The sequence below is a fragment of the Mus caroli genome, chromosome 2, assembly GCF_900094665.2.
Source record: "Mus caroli chromosome 2, CAROLI_EIJ_v1.1, whole genome shotgun sequence".
NCBI lineage: Eukaryota > Metazoa > Chordata > Mammalia > Rodentia > Muridae > Mus > Mus caroli.
In genome coordinates this window covers 33,312,777-33,334,120 of record NC_034571.1, presented here as the reverse complement: position 1 = coordinate 33,334,120, position 21,344 = coordinate 33,312,777, and the positions used below count along the sequence as shown (strand labels likewise).

Here is a 21,344-nt window from a genome sequence, read left to right as displayed (position 1 = left end):
GTATAGCAGTGGCTGTCCTGGAACTCACTCTGTAGACCAGGCTGGCTCCGAACTCAGAAATCCGCCTGCCTCTGCCTTCCGAGTGCTGGGATTAAAGGTGTGCACCACCACACCCGGCTAAAAGCAGTGATGTATTTTTTAGACACTAGCAATAAGCATTATGAAAATTGAGGCAGACCCTGACAAAAATGTGTGAATGAACCAAGAATGCAGAAAACTAAACAGACATTTCTGAAAATAATTTATATAAAAGACCTGAAGAGGCACCTTGTGTTTATGGGCAAGAAGACATAAGAAAAAAAAAATACTATTCAAAGAAACCTACAGATTTATAAAAACGAAAACCAAAAAATGTTCCAAAAGCCGTTTCCCAAGAAATGGAAGTCAATCCTCAAATCAATACAAAAGTATGGCTGAAGATGTAGCTCAGTAATACAGTATTTGCATATCATGCTAGCAGTATGGTACTAGCACAAGGATAAACATAGATCATCGTACTCTAGACAGCCCAGTAAGAAACTCTCATAAAGCGAACTGGTTTCCAAAAAGTCCACTCAATGGCCAAAAAGTTTACCTTTTCAACAGATATTACGGAAAATGGATATCCACAAAATAATACAAGGAGTTAATGCGGGAATAGCTAGCAGTGGTTATACAACACTGTACAAAGCCACTTAGCTTTAAGCTTGGTAAAAGATTAAATTGATAATTATTACTGTTTCCTATAATAACACCACCAAACGGTAAATAAAATAAATGTAGAGAACGCAATAATTAAGTGGATTGGCAAAGTAAAGGGAATTCAGATTTTTTCTTTGGGAAGAGGACCTGTATGATTGTTTCACCAAACAAGAATTATAGCTAGGTAGGCCTGGGCATGAACTTGTTACGAAAAAGGCACACTAAACACTGGACAACAGGAAATCGGTCTAAGTGGCTGGCCCCAGTGCTCAAGAGAGGTATTCAGGTTAACCACAGATTTGTGAACAGCTAGGGTAACCAAAGATAAGGAAGGCAAGAGATTGACCTGGGAACATATAAAGAAGATTTCCTAAGAAACACCAGTATTCACAAGGGACGGGACCCAACAGCTTTCTGCATTCCAGGCTCCCACGCAGCGAGTCCACATCCCTGGGCGGGAGGGACTTACCACGGCTTGCTCGCAGACAGGCTGCTCAGGCCCATGCAGGTAACGGTCGGCGGGAGCACTTCGTGACTGCAGCCGCGAAGAGGAGAGCTCGGGCCCGCCTTCTACGGAGGAACCACAAGCAGCAGAGCTCACGAAGCAGACCCTCCGCAGCCCGATTCCCTGGCCTCGCCCCGCCCACAACGCGGAAAGTCCCTCTCAGGGGCCCGTCGTCCTCCGAGCATTCCGATTGGCGGAGATGACCATGGGACCTGGAAGTTGTCTTTGTCCGGCCAGGGCTGCCCTTCCGGTTCCGTTGGGTCCCCCTTTGGCTCAGGTTGCCTGCCCCTCCCCCTTCCCGGAGCCCCGAGGGGCCGGAGCTCCTGGTTTTGCCAGATGTAGATGGCGACCTTCCCCCATGGTCTGTAAGTTCGGAGGCCACCCGAGAGCCGGGCTAGGGTGCGGGGTCTCTGGAAATGGAGCCCCCGTGGGGACCTGGGTCGGCCGTAACCTGCCTTGGGATGGGAGCCAAGGAGCTGGTCTAGGCCCCCAGACTTTTGAGCCATTGGACTGGCCCATGCTGCATCCCACTTTCTTCCCCTTCCGGAATCTGCAGTGGGGAGTCTCAGGATGCCCCAGGGACCGCCTCCTGGGACCCTCTACATAGGGCCCTGTAGCTGGCCAGGAAGCCAGACTCTGGCATTTTGTAAAAAGTGCTGCAGTTGAGGCCGGCAGAAAACAGAACGGCGGGAGCTGGCCAAGGCAAGGCCTTCAGTGCCAACCGCGAGTCTACTGTAAGTGCCAGGTTTTGATGGGTTTTACCCATGCTCAACCGCGGATTACAGCACCTTTTGAATTACTGGTGCTATGCCATTCAGTAGAGAGGTTCATCAAATATCCAGTGTTCATCTCCAATTTCGAAGCGATATTTATAAGCAAATTGATGTTCGTAAGAGGGTGGAGGGGATGCATATGTTACTTTCATCAACTGCTCTAAGGACAGTTGCTGGGAAGCCTGTGGAAGAGAGTGGCCTCTAAATCCTACTTCTTCATAAAGAGAACGTGTGAAACTACTTTTTCCGAAAGAAAAAAAAGTTGTAGTGGTACTGAGACGTTACAGACTATGAGAAAAAGGAATAGGGACAGGGAGGTTGTGTACATAAGAGTTTGAGTTGGAGAAGTAAAGTGAAATCCAAATAGTGAAAAGTTTAACCAATCCTAAATGAGATGAATTATCTTTTTGAAGCTCTTTGAGCAGGAAACTGTTATGGTCAGATTTGTCCTACAGAAAGTAATTTTGTTCTCTGGGAAGCCTGTAGAATAGAAATAGCTGACTGTGGGTTCTCTTAGCTAAAATCTAGGTACTTATATTTGAGATTATTTTGAAAAAGTGATGACGTCCTGGTGAGATGCATTAAAATCTAAAGTAGAGTTAACGGTATTGTTACAAGAAAGGAGGCAAGTGCTAATGTGTCATAGATAATTATACGCTCAAAGAGAAGAAAAAGTAAGTCTTAGAATTTAACCAGTTGATATTTGAAGAATAGCAATGCCATAATCAGAAATAAAACCACAAAGAATTACAAATTCGGTTTTTGAGTTTGAATTTATGTCTAAAGGGATAGCAACATACAGCTGTCCAGTGTAGGAGCTGGGAACGCAGATATGGAGATGAGCCTCGGCGTCATGGCATGTGGGCCATAAGAAGATCTGGCATCCTAAAGGGTGCACTGAGAAAGAAGGTTACTGGGAGGACAATGGCTACGCTAATGAAGCAGGAACTCCAATTGGAGCCAACAGTAAGAGGTAGAAAAGAACACAGGGTTGAAGCAACTAGGGTGACCCAAATATCAGGAGAGGATTTTGAAGAGAATCCCTTGGATCTTTTTTGTTCACAGGATGGGTAAGAAGCAATTTTAGTAGATGAGGTAATGAAATATAAAATATCAGAGGCCTCAGTTGGTTTGATATTCAATTGGAGAAACGTGAAAGATTTGTTTATTTAGTGAACATGTTTAAAGAGCACATAACAGGCACCATTCTAAGTTCATTTGAAAATTAACTAATGGGCTGGAAAGGTTAGTCAGTAGATACAGCTCTGGCCAAAGACGTGGGTTCAGTTCTCAGAGCTCACAAGGTGTCTCAGAATTATCATAATTCCTGTTCCAGGGTTTCTCCTACCTTCTGACCTCCATGCGCCAGGCATGTGAGTGGTGCACATACACACATGTAGGCAGACACTCATAAAACAATTAAGTCTTCTTTAATGATGAACTTACTCAATTTTCCTTAGCAGCCCCATTTATTATTGGTTGAAAGGAATCCTGAAACAGACTGGATAAGTAAGTGGCTGAACAGAGTTCTAACCGTAGAGTCCGTGCTGTACTCACTGTACTGTGTTATGACTAGATGGGAGTCAAGGAGTGGGAGAGTGTAAGGAAAAATTGGCTTCTTGATTAAAAAGGAGACCTGCAAGCATAGAGAGGGTGAGAAGAGGTAAGTGATGAGTTTATGTTGTATTGTGTATATGTTTTTTCTTTCTTTTGTCCTAAGATCCACTTCCATTCTATGCAAACTTAGGTGTACTTCTTGTACTCTAATGTTTTCATTTACAATCTACTTACCATTTCAGTGAGATTTCTTCTACAGCTTTCGATGTGTGGTGTGTTTCTAACCAGCTCCCCTGGTGGTGCCAGGAAGGCTCTTTTGGCAGATTTTGATGAGCAGCCTATGATCATTTCCTCTAGTAGTCACGAGGTTACCTGAATGACATACAAAGAGATCCAGCCACTCAAGCCAAATATCTTAGAGTCATGTGGATCGTTTCTCTCTTGTTCTTCACCTTGATGGGCATGGTCATTGTTTAGCTGATTCTTTGTTTTAAATTCTTTTTTAAATTTCTCTATATAGTCACAATCTCATTATTTCTGTTTTGATCTGTTAAAATGATGGCATTAGTAAAAGGCTGTTCACTTAGCCATTTCCTATATATTCTTCAAATTGCTGAGTTTTGGCTAGTGCAAGAGTATAAGCATCATCATTTTTAAATATTAGATACCTAGAACAGTATTTCCTAGTATATTATTGAGATTAAAGTTGATTAAATTTAATAATGAGAATAGGGACTTAAGAATTCTTACCATAGGGAAAAAATGAAATTGAGAAAACAGACAGGCTTTTCTGTGGAATTGAATCTGGAAGAAGCATAGCAACAAACCCAAACCAGACCTTTTAAGGCTGTATTTACCTTTGCACAATTTAGTGAGGCTTCAGAAACAAACCAGAAAAATAAAGGTTTTTAAAAGATGACTAGAAACCTAAGGCTAAGGAGATGGCTCAGTGGTTAAGAGGACTTGCTCCTTTTGCTGAGTCCTGGAGTTTGGTTCCCAGCACCTGTACCCTGCAGTTTACAATCACCTATAGCTCCAGCCCAGGGGATCCTTTTGGCCTCCATTGGCACCTGCATGCACATATACATACATATTAATAAGAACAAAGTAAGTCCTTCAAAAAATCAAAACAAGGGCTGGAGAGATGGCTCAGCAGTTAAAAGCACAGACTGCTCTTCCGAAGGTCCTGAGTTCAAATCCCAGCAACCACATGGTGGCTCACAACCAACTGTAGGGAGATCTGGCGCTCACTTCTGGGGTGTCTGAAAACAGCTCACTCACATATAATAAATAAATTTAAAAAAATGAAAACAAAACCTGAGATGAGTAATAGTAGGATAAAGACATGAGATAAAGTCAAGAATTAATGTTGTAGTAGTGTCACTCAGTACGTAAGCGGCTTGTCATTCTAGTCCTCTGCAGGTTATAGAAATTTGCTTTTAATTCTTACTTTTTGTGTTTAGCTATAAATATTTTGCTGAAGTATAACTAAAAGACAAAAAAGTCATAATGTAATGCTCCATTATTTCATTTATCAATTCATCACTTGAGCACAAGTTTCAGCTCTAACAATTAGCATTTTCTTTCTTCTTGATTTTGGTTTTTGCTTTTTATTTCTGATTTTTTGAGTTGGGGTTTTTCACTGTAGTTCTGGCTGTCCTAGAACTCACTGTACACAAGGGCGGCCTTGAACTCACAGAGATCCACCTGCCTCTGCCTCCCAAGTGTTGGGATTGAAGATGTGCACCACCACTACCCGACTAGCAGCATTTTCAGTCTTTTTCTTTTTTTTTAATTAATTAATTTATTTATTTGAGTACACTGTAGCTGTCTTCAGACATACCAGAAGAGGTCGTCAGATCCCATTATAGATGGTTGTGAGCCACTATGTAGTTGCAGGGAATTGAACTCAGAACCTCTGGAAGAGCAGTCAGTGCTCTTAACCACTGAGCCATCTCTCCAGCCCTGTCTCTTTTAATTTAACCATATTATGTACATTCTCTCAGCTTCATTTTTCTATAGGCAAAATATGGGTAGTACTAATGTACCAATAGAGATTTTTAGGACTACGTGAACTAATTAGATAAAGCAGTATATTTGGAATTGGAATATGACATGAATTCAGCAGAAATTAGATATCATTTTGTAAAAGGAATTAATCCTACTAGATGATTATTATATTTTTATTTTGTTTGTTTGGATGTGTGTGTACATGCATTTACTTTTTTTGTTTTTTGTTTTGTTTTGTTTTTTCATTTACTTTTATATTACATATTGTGCAAATAGATATGGTGGTGGAATTAGACCTAGGATTCTACACATACTAAGTACACAGTCTACTATTGAGCAATTAATTATTTAATAAAAATTTTTCTTAAAAAAAACAATATTGCAAATTTGGTCCTACATGATCTAAAGATTTCTCAAGATCTTCAAAAAGAAGGTAATTTTGATATTGAAAATCATCTCTATTAAAGGCCATTAATTTCACAGTGAATATCAAGGAGTCACTATAATCCCATGTGTTGTTTAATGAATTGTATTAAGTGTAATAAGGAGCTGATCCTTGTCCTCAAATAAGTAATGACCTCTTGGGAAAGGAAACTAATGACAGGAAATAACTAATGGCTAAAGCGTGTGACCTAGGACTAGATTATTAAAGGGATAATTGGGCTGATAGGTATTAGGAACAGCTTCCTAAAGGAAACAACAGGCTTCCCTAACTTTTTTGGACTAAAGCAGAAAGATAAAAAAGCAGGCTTTTTCTTGAGACACCTCTTCAGCTGCTCATGTTGATAAGTTATAGGAGAACTCAGGAGTGGGATGCAAATGAAACTGAACTCTAGTTTATCTGTAGAAAAACAAGGGACAAGTTTCCAAACTGAATACATTTGTCATAAAACATTCTGAGTGCTACCTCACTCTAGCTGAAAACAATGTTCACGTTTGACTACGACTAGGAAAATACTGGTCAGCTTCATGAATTCAAGATCAGTTCAACTTGAAAAAAATGAATGGCACTTTTGTTTGGGCACTTGACATAACGGTCATTTTTATTATTTCTGGCTAAATTGGAACATTCAACATTTTCAACATTCACTTTCGAATGAATATTTTAAAGCTACTGCCACCAAAACTGACTGCTCTTTTGAAGTTTGGCTGCTTCAAAATACTGATAATATTCCCAGTGTTTGAAACCTATTGATTTCTCTGCCACATTCACTTCTTTGTATTTAGAATGTCGCACAGGAAGAAAAGTCACACTTTGTGATTATTAGCATGCACATGCCCCACCCTTCTGAAGGTTACTTCTTTCAGCTAAATTATAAGATTGAATATATATATATTTGTTTGTTTTTTCCAGATAGGGTTTCTCTGTGTAGCCCTGGCTGTCCTGGAACTCCAGGCTGGCCTTGAACTCAGAAATCTGCCTGCCTCTGCCTCCTGAGTGCTGGGATTAAAGGTGTGTGCCACCATGCCCAGCGATATTTTTTTATTGTTGTTGAGGTGGGATCTCACAATGTAGCTCAGGCTGGTTAGAACTTGAATTCTAACCCCATCAGCCTCTGGGTACTGTGTGCATAGATTTGTGCCTTCAGGCCCAGCTTGAGGTTTTGTTTTTGTTTTTAATGTTCTTCTCATTATCAGTTATCAAGGTCCCTGAAAAAGCTTTTACTAATTTTTGCTTGTTTCTTAATACTATTTTCATTCCTTTCTAGTCCCTTGTGGCCCCCAAACCCATAGTGCCTCCAATCTACTCTATGTAACAAGGTTATTTTTATTGTAAACCTAACACTGTAGGCTCAACTACTACACACTGAGCCTTCCTGTGTGTTTAGTTTGTACTAGGTGATAGTAGTCTGCACCAGTTTGAACAGAAGAGAGATAGGAAGTGGATGGTGCCGCCTAATGCCAGGGAATTTGTAGTTTGGACAGGAAGGAAGTTTTTGATGAAGCAGTGTGAGTGTTATATAGAAGTACTGTGCTGTGGGCCCTACAGACAACTCTTCTCTTAAGCGGACAGACAGGGCCTCTCAGAACTAGAGAGCCAGGCTAGCTAGAATGCAGTGTTCTAGAGTAGTCAATGTGACAAACTTAGAGCAAGTAGATATATTGTGTACCTGTCACAGAGGAATAGGAATAACATCTGGACTCTTGTCATCGGGAACTGATACTCTGAAAAGTTAAGATTATGAATTTTGTGCTTCAGAATCTAGATGTGATGCCAGACATAGTGATGCACGCATGCCTTTAATCCCAGCACTCAGGGGGCAGAGGCAGGTGGATCTCTGTGAGTTCTAGACCAGAGTGAGTTCCAGGACAGCTGGTGCTTCACAGATCTTGCCTCAAAAAAGAAAAAAAGGGGCTGGTGAGATGGCTCAGTGGGTAAGAGCACCCGACTGCTCTTCCGAAGGTCCAGAGTTCAAATCCCAGCAACCACATGGTGGCTCACAACCATCCGCAACGAGATCTGGCGCCCTCTTCTGGAGTGTCTGAAGACAGCTACAGTGTACTTACATATAATAAATAAATAAATCTTTAAAAAAAAAAAAGAAAAAAAAAAAAAGAAAGAAAAGAAAAGAAAATCTAGATTTGACCAGGAAAAGCTGGTTGTCTCACTTGACTATGAGGAGGGACTGTTGAATACACAAAATTCAAGCTGGATTTCCTAACATACCTAGTTTATAGAACTGCTTTTCAAAGACAGAACCGACATACCTATTGAGCTGATAGAAGACAGGTTTATAAAAAGAGAATGCCAGTTACTTTTAGTGGAGACTGGAATTATGGTATTGGTGTGGCTAATTCATCCTTCCTATTTTTTAACAGTTTGAGGATTGAACCCAGGGCTTCACATGTGGTGAGGCAAATTGTCTACTACTAACCTATATATGTCCTCAATCCTATGCAGAAGCACCTCTGTGTTGACTGTATTAGTTTTAGTTAATTGTTAGTTGACTTTATTAGTTTTAGTTAATTGACTTATAACCAAGAAGCTAGCCTAGCATTTTTGAAATGTACTGTTTGAGAGAAGAGGAGCTTGTAGCCAAGGAGAACATTTAGGAATTAATTCTAGTAGTTCACATGATGAAAAATGACAGACACATGGGGTAAGAAGGAAAGAACAGCTTAATAAATATTGATGTTCCTTATTCCCACTCATACCCCCATAGATAGGGTCATTTTTTTTTTCTCCATTTATAAAGAAATGTTTCTTATAAGAGAGTTTAGATTTATCCATAATACACAGGATAAAGAATTGTGTGTTTTGGCAGTGACCAAAATTGTCTCTTTAAATCTCTGACTTTTATCACAGAATGGTTATATGAATAAATTCATACCAAAAAGTAGGGGGTGGTTCTCAGTAAGCAATATTCCTGTAGACTCTTTACAATAGAAAGCAAGGGGCTGGAGAGAGAAAGCTTAGTGTTTAAGAATACTTGCTGTTTTTCCAGAGGACTCCAGTTCTATTCCCACTATCCCTACAACCATCTTTAACTCCAGTTCCCATTTATCTGACACCTTTCTGGCCTCTGGGGATACACACATGGCACACAGATGTTCATACTGGCAAAACAGCCATACGCATACATACAGCAAAACAGACTAACATCATCATCATAGGAAACAAAGGAAAACAAAGCAGTTTAGGAAAAGGGAGATGAACTACGTTGTATGTCTTCTTGTTACTTGGGTTCTGGTGTTTTCGTTTGAATAGAATTCTCATTTGATAGTGAAAAGCTTTTTGGACTAACTCAAGCATTGCTCTTGTGTTAAGTGTATTAAAAGATTGAGCGAATGCCCAGTTATTTACATTTCTATATATCTACTCCTTGGGTACAGTTGACACCTGATAATGGTAAGAAATAACTTTTAGCAGCCATTGAAAGCTGTTATTCATAGCTTTTTGGAGACATACAAAACAAGCATGACAACACATTTGGTTTTGAAAGGTAAATCCAGATTTCTAAATTGTTTAAATTTTTACATTCCACCTTTTTTACATTTCTGTCCTTTAGGTCTGCCAAAATGTCTGAAAGATCAGATCTCCTTCACTTCAAGTTTGAAAATTATGGAGATTCAATGTTACAAAAAATGAACAAATTAAGAGAAGAGAATAAATTTTGTGATGTTACAGTTCTCATAGATGATGTTGAGGTGCAGGGGCATAAAATTGTTTTTGCTGCAGGTTCCCCCTTCTTAAGAGACCAGTTTTTACTGAATGATTCCCGAGAGGTGAAAATCTCCATATTACAGAGTTCTGAAGTGGGGAGACAATTGCTCTTGTCCTGTTATAGTGGTGTGCTGGAATTCCCTGAGATGGAACTGGTAAATTACTTGACTGCTGCGAGTTTTCTTCAGATGAGCCACATTGTAGAACGGTGCACACAGGCGCTGTGGAAGTTTATAAAGCCAAAACAACCAATGGATAGTAAAGAGGGATCTGAACCACAAAGTGCTTCTCCCCAGTCGAAAGAACAGCAGGGAGATGCCAGAGGCTCTCCAAAACAGGACTTACCTTGTATTCATCCATCTGAAGACAGTATGGATATGGAGGACAGTGATATTCAGATTGTTAAGGTAGAATCTATTGGGGATGTATCAGAGGATAGAAGTAAAAAAGATGAGAACCAGTACATTTCTTCTGAACCCACTGCTTTGCACTCATCAGAGCCCCAGCACTCCCTGATAAACTCAACTGTGGAAAACAGAGTTAATGAACTAGACCAGAGCCATCTCCACAATTACGCCCTCTCTTACACAGGCAATGATGACATCATCATGACCTCTAAAGATGTCTTTGGGCCTAATATTCGAGGTGTAGACAAAGGCTTACAGTGGCATCACCAGTGCCCAAAGTGTACCAGGGTATTCCGTCACCTGGAGAACTACGCCAACCATTTAAAAATGCACAAACTGTTTATGTGTCTACTCTGCGGCAAGACTTTCACTCAGAAAGGCAATCTTCATCGACACATGCGTGTACATGCCGGGATTAAACCTTTCCAGTGTAAAATCTGTGGGAAAACCTTTTCTCAGAAGTGTTCCTTACAGGACCATCTTAACCTTCACAGTGGAGATAAGCCCCATAAATGTAACTATTGTGACATGGTTTTTGCACATAAGCCAGTTTTGAGGAAACACCTTAAACAGCTGCATGGCAAAAACAGCTTTGATAATGCCAATGAGAGGAGTGTGCAAGACCTCACAGTGGATTTTGACTCTTTTGCATGTACAACAGTCACAGACTCTAATTGTCAGCCACAACCTGATGCAACACAGGTCCTGGATGCAGGTAAACTGACCCAAGCTGTCCTCAGCTTAAGGAGTGACAGTACATGTGTAAATTGAACAGGGCTTAGTGCTCACAGCCAGAGCTGGCAGTATGGCAATAGTCGCTGAGTCTCTTTAGAAGTCACTTGGTAGTTTCTTCTACAAAGCCTCCAAGCAGGTGGTAGTGAGTGAGTTGAAGCACTAGCAGACGAGGTGACTCCCACTTGTGGTGGCTTTGCTTTCCTTTGGCCCTCTCCTGGTTCCTTTTTGAGTTATTTAACCTGTGATTTCTGTTTTCCTTTTCTAAGGAATACCATTTGTCTACCTAGTGTTGATATATGTCTTAGACTGGCACTATTTTAAATTTTTTACCAAGCACATTCTGAAGGTACCAACAAATGACATTATCTACTTCCTACTAGTAAACTGTGTTTAGAAAAGTTAATATTTCTCCTTGAGGGAAAAATGAGGCTGGGATAGAAGGTGATACTGCTGTTGACCTAAATATGTGATAGAGTTTCTGTTTGTCTACTGTGATTCATCCAAGGCTGATGAGTGAATCTGCTTCCTGCCGTTTGTACTTTTTTGGAGCTGCTGTGGAGAAGTGTGTGGGTTTAAACACTAACTGCCCATTGAAATTTTCTTAAAACCCAGAAAACAATTTTTTTCAGCAACTTCTACAGACAAAAAGGGACTGCCATGGGGAGGATAATCAGTAAATGATAGAAATATAATAAAACAAGAGTGGGCATATGGAAGGTTTCCTAAATATTATGACCTAACAAGAGGCCATCTGCGTACATATGTATCCTGTTGATGCTTTAGTAATTGGAAATGTTTTAGGCATACTCAGGTGAGCTAAAGAATAATGGATTATGTTGGAGTCTAAACGATGTATCATTTTATATATAAGAAAGGTGCGTTTGGCCATAACTTGTCCAGTATAGAGTTAATGTCTCCAGCCGGTCTTTCCTTTTCACATGGACCTTCATCTTGGAAATCGATGAAAAAAATTAAATGTGATACAGAGGAACTACCAGAATTTCTGCATTTAGATAGCCTTAGAGATACACAATATGCTGTCTACTTTTGCTACCTTTGATAGTTGATCTTGAAGGATGGGGGGAAAAAAAGCAGTTCTTTATCCTGAAGTAAATTTTAGACATTTGTTTGAGCCTGCTTCTTACCCAAGGGTTACATGGAGGTGATAGGATTGCTAGAGATCTTAGAAACTTTCAAAAGATTGCTTACACTATCTGCCATTTTAAATAGGGGCATTTAGAGTCAAACAGGTAGCCTGGCCACCATTGGCCCAAATACACTTGACAAAATATGATTATCCCAATACATCTCTTCCACATACCTTGGCTTTAGCGATGGGGAATAGTAACACATTAACAGAAAGTTTCCAGTTTTGTTTCACTTTTGTATAACTGTCCCTTTTGGTTTTCAGAGACAGCCAAGAATTCACCAACAAAATGTCACAGAAGGACTTGTGAGAATTACTTTTTAAACTTTATTTTATTTTGATGGTTTGTGCCTGTAATCTCAGAATTTACAAAGTTACAAGAAGGTTGCCTGGGCTATAGAGTGAGGCCCTCCTTCAAAAGACCTAAATAAATATAATTATTTTATGGTAGTGGTGCTGGAAGTCGAACCCAGTGTCTCATAGGCACTAGACAAGCACTGTACCACCTAGGTACAGCTCTAACCTGTTCATTGTTCTTAGCTAGATGAACATTATACTATTTCTAAATGACTGACTGGTTTGGCTATTAAGGGAACAGCAGGTTAGAATAATGTGAAAATGATCCAAATATGAAACTGATTTTGTCTAAGAAACTTTATTTCTACCAGACTTTTGTTTTTCATTTTTAAGCTATGAGAGCACATGGACAGAAAATCCAAAAATTTAAATTAATTTATATATAGACATAATTCGATATATTTACACATAGCTCAGATTTGAGGCATAATTTCTACTAAATATTTAAATGTAAGTACAATTAGCTAATATGAGTGCTAGGTACTCCACTCAGTATAGTCCTAATAATGCCTCCTAGCATTCCAAATTTTGCATGATTCATCCAAAGAGCACGAGTTCTATGCAACAGTGGGACTCTACTCATCCCATGTTTTAAATATTTTCTCTGAACATCATTTGAAGATGGTGGGGCTCCATACACTTATTCTTGTCCAGTTACTGTTAGTAGTTTGAAGACTAAGAACAGCATGGGTTCAAATAATACTGGTCTCTAGTTGGAGGCTATTTCTTGATTAATTTCAGTCACTCAGAAAGCCTTTTTCTTTTCTTTTTTGTCCTTTTTTAAAAATGCCTGAGACTGAATCCAAGGCCTCATGCACATTAAGTATGTACTCCAGCACTGAGCTATTCCCACAGCCTCAAGAAGTATTAGTAACCAACTGGAATTTGCAGGTACTGTGTTATATTCTGAGCATAGGCAGGTAAAATTGATATGGTCCCTGGCCTTATAGGGCAAGCGATTTTAGTGAGATGAGGTCTCAAATTTATGTCCTAACAAGAATAAACTTGCCTCGTTTTCTTTAATCACTTAAAGCAGTGGTTTTCTATCTGTGGGTCGTGAGGAATCAAGTGATTTTTTTTTTTTCACAGAGGTTGCCTAAGACCATAGGAATTTCTTTGTTTATATTACAATTTAATTACATTATAATACATAACAGCAGAAATGCAGTTATGAAATAACGAAAATATTTTTATGGTTGGGCTCACCACAGCATGAGGAACTGTATTAAAGGATCTCACAATATTAGGAAGGTTGATAACACTGACTTAAAGTCGACTTTCTTAGGGTTTTCTGTTAGTAAAATTTTTGGTTTTGTTTGTAAGTGTAGACCATTTGCATAATTTGTGATCTCTTCCATTTCTTGGCTGGAGAGGTCTTATTTTTGTGTGAGATATTTAATTTTGGTGGAACTTGGTTTCTTTGCTTACATGATTCTCAGATTTTAAAGCAAAGAGAAGGCGCATATATTTTATTGTGGAAGAAGGCTTTTCACACTAGTGATTATATGAGGCAGAGGTGAGCCTTAGTTACTCAGCATTTGGTTTAATTTGGTTTTTTGTTTGTTTTGTTTTGTTTTTGTTTTTTTGAGGCAGGATCTTACTATGTAGCCTTGGCTGCCTCTGCCTCCCTTGAGTGCTGGGATCACAGGTATAGGCCACCATGCCAGCCTCAGTGTTTGTGTTGTATGGATTCCTAGGAAAACCTCAAAGGAAAGAGGACCTTCTTTACTGTAGTTTGGTTTTTTAAAAATTACTGTTATTTATTTATTATTTAATATGAAAACAAGCTCCAAACTGAAGTGGCTCTGAGGTAAATCAGGTGTGATTTTGCATTAGTTTAGAAGATGTGTAAGTGAAAGGTGACTAATGTCATCATTTCTAAAATATTGTCCTAAACAACTTAGAACATTTTATTTCAGCTCATGAATGGCTGTTCTAAATCTGTTGTATGTTAGACATACTTTGAACTACCTCTTTACTTAATGGGGAAGTTTCCTTAATAAAAGTTAACAATTAACCTGTGGTGTCATTGACTTATTTTTCTACTCTCTTCCCTCCTTATTTCTCAGTTGTTTGAATTTAAATTCTTTAAAACACATCTTAAGGATGGCAAGGGGCTGAAAATGCAGCTCAATAGTAGTGTTTTCTGGAGGCCCAGGCTTAATCATCAGCCATCCCTACACTTCTCAAATAGGGACTTTCTGAATAACTGTGAGAATGCATTGTCCTAAATAATCCCTCTCCCTTGGTTGTGGCATATATTTCGATATGGGTATGTACGTGCAGTTTTGAAGATAGATCATTTCCAACTGGATCCCAACTAATTGAGGTGCAACTCAGAAATAATGTGCAATCAGTATAAAATGGCTGACCGGCCAAGATGTTCCCCTGAGGAGTCACCACCATGAGACAGGTCTAGTACAAAAAGAAGTTTATTGAGGGAAGTGAAGGGGACCTGGAAAGGGGTAGAGGCAGAGAAGTATAGAAAGAGGAGGAGGCCTGCCGGAAGTCCTGGGACTATTGCTAGTTCCATTGTAATTGGCCATTGTAATGACTTCCCACAGGTCTCCAAGCAAAGCACTCTTTAAATATTCTGAATTATCTTCTTAAATTCCCATCAGAGTTAACATTATGATTAAAAATAAGAAGGAGGAATGAAAAAGAAAAACGCTCTTGTGCTTAAATCGTCCGTCATCTAACAGGGGGTGGGGAGCGGGGAAAGAGAGAGAGAGAAGCGCAAAACAGCCCTTATGGGCCAGTTGGCTCCCTCATGCCTGGCAGGTGACTATGCAAACTGTTGCTAGGGAGCTGTTGGGCGGAGCCTAGAGGAATCGCTGACAAAGGGTAATTGGGGAGGAAAGCAAGGCTTTACTTTCACAAAGCCCTATGTTTAATTCCCATCACCCAAAGAGAAGGATCTTTTAGGGGTAGGCTGTCTAAAGCAGCAGGGTGAAGGGGATGCCATTGGAAACGACATGGAGAGGAGGGGAGGGCAAAGAGACTGGTGGAGCTGTGTCCTGAGGTTAGGTTCAGGTCCTTATGGGACGTCGAGTAGCCCAGCTACAATACAGTGCCGCGAGGTCCTTTCCTTCGGCTCCGCCCCTCAACTCCTTGGCCCCTTGGCGGTTCCGGCCCTGAGCGTTCTTCACTCGCAGCAAACAGCTTCATACCAGAGCGGGAACGGCCAGAAAAGACCCGGCTCGCTGGTATTTAGACGTTTTTCTGTCTTTCCTGCAGCGGAAAAAGAGAGGAAGAAAGAGCATCTCAGGATGTTCTTCCGGGGCGTCCAGACAGTCTCCGCGAAGAATAAAGCTGGTTGACTCCGGAAGCGTTTCCTTCCAGGCTAAGTCCATCTTCCGGCCTGGGCTGCCATTGCCGCGGAAGCCTCAAAGCCAGTTTTGCTAGTCGGTAAGTGAAAGTGACGGAGACATGCCGGGGGTTGAGGCTGAAGGAGTACACCCCGCGGTGGCCTCCGCTCTAGCCTGGCACCGCACCCACCTGACCGGTCGGGCCGGACTTCGGAAGGCTCGACGTGGGAACCGTGTGCCTCCTTGGAGGGAGTTGGCAGGCAGGCGGTCTAGGATTCCAGTCAGCTCCTCTTGCTGTGTGGGACCCTTTACCCACTGGGAGAACACAGAATCAGGAGGAAAAGATTCCCTGGGAGAGGAGGAGTCACGTTAGTTTGGGCTCAACGGAGCTAAAGCACAAGTTGGGAAATGGAGCTGAAATCGTGAATGTAATAGATAGGCAAATGGGCGTTCCCGTGTTTTATTTGTGCACTGATGAACAATTTAACATTAAGGAGCTGGGTGTATAAAAAACGGACCAAGATCAATCAATAAAAGGTGGGTCAGGGTGAACTCCTGAAGGAGTTTGAATTCTTTTTAAGAACGAAAGGCTGTCTAGGAAGTGGGGGAGATGATGGACGATTTAAGCATAAGAGCATTTTTTTTTCATTCCTCCTCCTCCTCCTCCTCATTTTTAATCATAATGTTAACTCGGATGGGAATTTAAGAAGATAATTCAGAATATTTAAAGAGTGCTTTGCTAGGAGACCTGTGGGAAGTCATTACAATGGCCAATTACAATGGGACTAGCAATAGTGGTGGGACAATTCGAAGATTGTGTTTTCTAGCTTAAGGGGTTAAGTGTACTTTTTTGGTGTCACTACTGTACTGGTATTTAAAAACTTACGTACCATGATACAGAAATGTATTTTGAGTTTCTGAATTTATAGATGGTTATTGGGAAACAGTTTTACTCCTAGCACTCAAAGTTTGGGTCTCCATTTTTTCCCAATACATGCTGGGAAGTGGGGGACTCTGTACCATAAAGCATTGCCTATCCAGTATCAATGCTGTGCTCTGTTTTGCATAGATCGTGACCATGGCTGCTGAGTCTGATGTTCTACACTTCCAGTTTGAACAGCAAGGAGATGTGGTCCTACAGAAAATGAATCTCTTGAGACAGCAGAATTTATTTTGTGATGTATCCATTTATATTAACGATACTGAGTTCCAGGGGCACAAGGTGATTTTGGCTGCTTGCTCCACTTTCATGAGAGATCAGTTTTTACTCACACAGTCAAAACATGTCAGAATCACCATTCTACAGAGTGCGGAAGTAGGCAGGAAGTTGCTGTTGTCCTGCTATACTGGAGCACTTGAAGTAAAAAGAAAAGAGCTTTTGAAATACTTGACTGCTGCCAGTTACCTTCAGATGGTTCACATTGTAGAAAAATGCACAGAAGCTTTGTCAAAGTATTTGGAAATTGACCTTTCTATGAAAAATAACCAACACACTGACTTGTGTCAGTCCTCAGATACAGATGTTAAGAATGAAGAAGAAAATTCTGATAAAGACTGTGAGATCATTGAAATTTCAGAAGATAGTCCTGTAAACCTAGATTTCCATGTCAAAGAGGAGGAAAGCAATGCATTACAATCTGCTGCAGAGACACTGACATCAGAGCGGATGGGAATACAGTCACCAGAGCTCTCTGCAGTAGATGGTGGCTTTAAAGAGAATGAAATTTGTATCCTCCATGTAGAATCCATCAGTACAGATGATGTAGAAAATGGGCAGTTTTCACAGCCTTGTACCTCATCCAAAGCAGGCATATATTTCCCTGAAACACAGCATTCATTGATCAATTCTACAGTTGAGAACAGAGTGACAGAAGTTCCTGGACATACAAATCAGGGGTTATTTTCTGAGAATTCTGATGGAAGTCATGGTACGGTAAATGAGATCCAGAATCTGGATGAGAATTTTTCCTTGAGGCATCAGTGCCCCAGGTGTCCAAGGGGATTTCTTCATGTAGAAAACTATCTGCGACACCTTAAGATGCATAAACTCTTTTTGTGCTTGCAGTGTGGGAAAACATTTACACAGAAGAAAAATCTTAATCGGCACATTCGAGGACACATGGGTATACGGCCCTTTCAGTGTACTGTGTGTTTAAAGACCTTTACTGCTAAAAGCACACTTCAGGACCACTTGAACATACACAGTGGGGATCGGCCATATAAATGCCATTGTTGTGATATGGATTTCAAACACAAATCTGCTCTCAAAAAGCACTTAACCTCTGTTCATGGCAGGAGCAGTGGTGAAAAATTATCTAGGCCTGATCTCAAACGGCAGAATCTACTGTAATCAAATCAATGACTTTCTTAGACATATCTGTTTATAAAATTACAGCACATGTAGTGTCGCCCCCCCCCCCCAGTCTGTATCATTTATTTTTGTTCTTACATGTTATTCATTCTGAACTTCTAATAATTCCAAAGTTGTGAGTGGTGTGATTAAGTTTATGAGATTCTACATTGTCTCAAACATTATGTATTAGTCCTCTGTTCAGGAGTAATTGCAGATTCTGATTTGTAGTTTTTCGATAAGTGATTTATTGTTGACCTATATAGAATTTTAATGAGGTAAGATGAGAAGAAAAAAGATTTGAAAGCATAGTGTTGCACATCGCTATTAATATTGAAAGCAGATAGGACTAGCAGTTTTTTTTTAAAAGAATTTAACCATTGTTCTTGATTTATAACCAGAACACCAAGGTACTGTCTTAAACTAAAGGAGCACAATTCAAATTCACATGGGGCCAGCAGAATGTCTTTAGAAATACATTACTTAAATGTCCAAAAGAATATGTGATTAGACCCTTTTCCTGATTATATATTGTAGCCTCCCTCAGCCTTGAAGCAGGCTGATCCAGACTGACCTTGCTGCCACTAAGAAGGAGAGGGTAGAGCCTTCTTAACTTGATGGCTCTATTTGCTCTTCTACAAGACTCTGCTTCCTGCTGAAAGGTCCTTGAGACCATCTGGAGACACACCCTGTAGATCACCCGCAGGCTGGCTCGATGCCCCAAGAATGGGCTGGCTGGGGATGGTCCTACCCTCTTTATAAGCATGGACTCTCAGTAAACTTCAGAGGCTTTGAACAGAAAGGTTTGTCTTGGCCTTCTTTTCTTGCCTCTGGTCTCTTTCAGCCCCAGCGGGCCTTTCAGGGGAACCCAGTTCACGGTCAGCAGGCGGCTACAATATATAACATAGTTGGATTAAGAACTCTGGCCAATGCCAGTATTTTCTTAAATTGGCAATTTCTTAGATTGGCAAGTTACTTTTCTTAAATAGTCCACTTTCATCAAAGACATTGTTGCACTGTTTACTTAGGGTTTCTTTTTGTGTTTGTTTTGGTTTACATGCACTAAAATTGACCTCTGTGGAATTACATTTCTACGAAATTAGTACATATCTAATTGTCTGCAATTGGTACACAGAATAGTTCCACCAGCTTCCAAAATTCCCTTATGCTGCTCTTTTGTAGTCCACCCTTTCTAACTCTAAATTCTACTAAGAGTTCTTCATTAATATAATTTGTTCTAATCTGAGATGATAATAAAACTGGAATCTTATGTTCCCTTTTGATATTTTTTAACCCCCCATTGAGCTTGATTTATGTGTATATTATCAAGTCATTAATTTTTAATATCTCTTATTTTACTTTTGGCATGATTTGTGTAGCTCAGGCTGGCCTAGAGTTTGCCTTGATTTGTGAGCACTGAGATTATGTCTGGGCCTTTGTTTTGAATTGCTTATGTATGCATTTTCTTTTCAAGCAGTCATCAGGTGAATAGTTTTAATTTTTAAAAGCTACTAGAATTAGTTATAATGTCTCATTATATGTATGAATATCTGTACATTCAATTCTTTTGTCCTTACAATGAAGAGCAAAATTTACTACCAGGCAAATCACCTTCTTTGACCATAAGAAGTCACTTTCAAACTGTCCTATTTCTCTACATAACTCAGCTCTCTGTAGAGTTTCTACAGTATTAAGTTTTATTGACTCTTTTCTATATTTTAACGTGTAAAATACTTTGTACTATATAAGAGGTTTGTGAAAATCATGTGGATATTATATATAATTTTTGTGATACTTTTGTGGGAATAATGCTCTACATTGAATTTTTAACTCTGGGAGAGACTTTAAAGAATATAAGTCTCAAAGTCACTTCATAAACCAAGTCACTAATTAATCACATTAAGCAGGTCACCTGTTCTTCAACTTTTTTTTTTTTTTTTTTTTTTTTTAGGTTTTTCGAGACAGGGTTTCTCGGTATAGTCCTGGCTGTCCTGGAACTCACTCTGTAGACCAGGCTGGCCTCGAACTCAGAAATCCGCCTGCCGGATCCATGCTGGGATTAAAGGCGTGCGCCACCATGCCCCGCAACTTTTGTTAATTTTATATAAAATACCGATCTTCCTAATTTGTAGAGTTGTTTCTAAGTAAATTTCTACAAATTTATATTCTTCATGTGAACAGAGGAGACATTTATGTCTTTACAAACACTGCTATTTGAGGACTCTCTTGGAAACAGAACTTTTTTAAAGTAAACATTTGGTTCCACTGGATAATGGATTGGTTCAGTGGCTAACTTCCTTTCCCACATAACTTGATAATGGCCAGTTATAGGTGTGAACGTATTCCCCTCAGAGAAACAATTTGTGACTGAAGTGCTTCTCTTATTTTTGCTTCCTGAATTGATTTTTGGAAGGGAGGGTTAGGGATGGGTGGAGTAAACAGTGAATTTTTGGGGGGGAAGAGGTATGTACTATACTGGGTGTTTGGAATATTTTGATTGAATGTGTTTTAAGTTTTATTCGTGCCTTGTAAGATTGTTGTAAAATCAAAATTTGTGAGCACTTTGAAAGTTTTGCTTGTGGGGAGGGTGTTTTATAAAGTAGTTGTTATTTATATTATTTATTTCCATTACGTGGACAAATTGATCCTAGGAGCTGGGCAACGTGCACATGCCTATAATTCTAGCACTTGGGAGATAGATTCAATTGATGCAGTTCAGGGCCAGCCTTTCTTATATATAGCTAAGTTTGAGGCCAGCCTCATATACAGGAGACATTGTTTTAAGGAAAACAAGATAAAAAAGTAAAACAAAACAAAACAAAAAAACATTCCTGGGAGAGCATCCGCTTGCATGACATTTCTGAAAAATTCAGCAAAGTAGAATCTGTAAAGATATGAAGGTATGACAAAGTAAAGTGTAGCATTTATTCACTTTAAATACTTTTAGCTGTTCGTTTATGTCAGAAAAAGCAGTATGTTTGGGTTGAACCTAGTATGTACTGCATTTATATGTGTAAAAGATCTTGAAAAGGTTGTTACTTTGTTGTAGAGAAAATCCTTTCCTCTTTTCATTGGATGTAATTATGTTTGTATGAAACAATAAACTGGAGGTGGGAATGGAGAACTTTGGGCTTGTGTATTTCTATGAATTTTAAAGGAATCATTTTCTCTTTAGTAATAATGTTTTTTAAAATTATGTGTGTGGGGTTATGTGTACATAAGATTTATTATTATATCTTTAGTTATGTGTATGTGTGTGGGCATATGCTTGCTAGCAGCTTTGGATCCCCTCCTGGAGCTGCAGTTAAGGCAGCTGTGAGCTGGGAATTGCACTCAGTTGCTGTGCAAG

At 39.8% G+C, this 21,344-nt stretch overlaps 3 protein-coding genes across 6 annotated transcripts in view; 2 read left to right on the top strand and 1 right to left on the bottom strand.

Moving 5' to 3' along the window:
- The window catches only part of Rabgap1 (RAB GTPase activating protein 1), a 125,300-nt gene extending 123,983 nt beyond the window's left edge, over positions 1-1,317 (bottom strand). For both annotated transcript variants that reach the window (XM_021155632.2, XM_021155634.2), the window contains exon 1: positions 1,151-1,317. Coding sequence is in view for 1 of the 2 variants with exons in the window: in XM_021155634.2 (XP_021011293.1) it covers positions 1,151-1,185 (35 nt within the window). In the remaining variant the exon portion in view is untranslated. The remainder of the gene's footprint in view (positions 1-1,150) is intronic.
- A 117-nt stretch (positions 1,318-1,434) lies between these two features.
- Positions 1,435-14,354, top strand: Zbtb26 (zinc finger and BTB domain containing 26). 2 transcript variants are annotated; one of them, XM_021155638.2, is made up of 2 exons: positions 1,435-1,920; positions 9,537-14,354. In XM_021155638.2, the coding sequence occupies exon 2, from the start codon at positions 9,547-9,549 to the stop codon at positions 10,867-10,869; it is 1,323 nt and encodes a 440-aa protein (XP_021011297.1). In that variant the 5' UTR covers positions 1,435-1,920; positions 9,537-9,546; the 3' UTR covers positions 10,870-14,354. The 2 variants fall into 2 exon arrangements, with proteins under 2 accessions (XP_021011297.1, XP_021011296.1); XM_021155637.2 differs by having other exon boundaries at positions 1,486-1,551.
- On the top strand, positions 1,837-21,119 carry Zbtb6 (zinc finger and BTB domain containing 6). 2 transcript variants are annotated; one of them, XM_021155640.2, is made up of 3 exons: positions 1,837-1,920; positions 15,575-15,745; positions 16,715-21,119. In XM_021155640.2, exon 3 carries the CDS (start codon positions 16,724-16,726, stop codon positions 17,993-17,995), a length of 1,272 nt encoding a protein of 423 aa, XP_021011299.1. In that variant the 5' UTR covers positions 1,837-1,920; positions 15,575-15,745; positions 16,715-16,723; the 3' UTR covers positions 17,996-21,119. The 2 variants fall into 2 exon arrangements, with proteins under 2 accessions (XP_021011299.1, XP_029330440.1); XM_029474580.1 differs by lacking the exons at positions 1,837-1,920; positions 15,575-15,745 and adding an exon at positions 15,764-16,182 and having other exon boundaries at positions 16,715-18,596.
- Positions 21,120-21,344: the final 225 nt, after the last annotated feature.

Coding starts and splice junctions, on each gene's coding strand:
- Zbtb6 (XM_021155640.2), top strand. CDS start 16,724: ATGGCTGCTGAGTCTGATGTTCTACACTTCCAGTTTGAACAGCAAGGA.
- Zbtb26 (XM_021155637.2), top strand. CDS start 1,529: ATGGCGACCTTCCCCCATGGTCT. Junction 1,552..9,536: donor GCGACCTTCCCCCATGGTCT/GTAAGTTCGGAG, acceptor TCTGTCCTTTAG/GTCTGCCAAAATGTCTGAAA.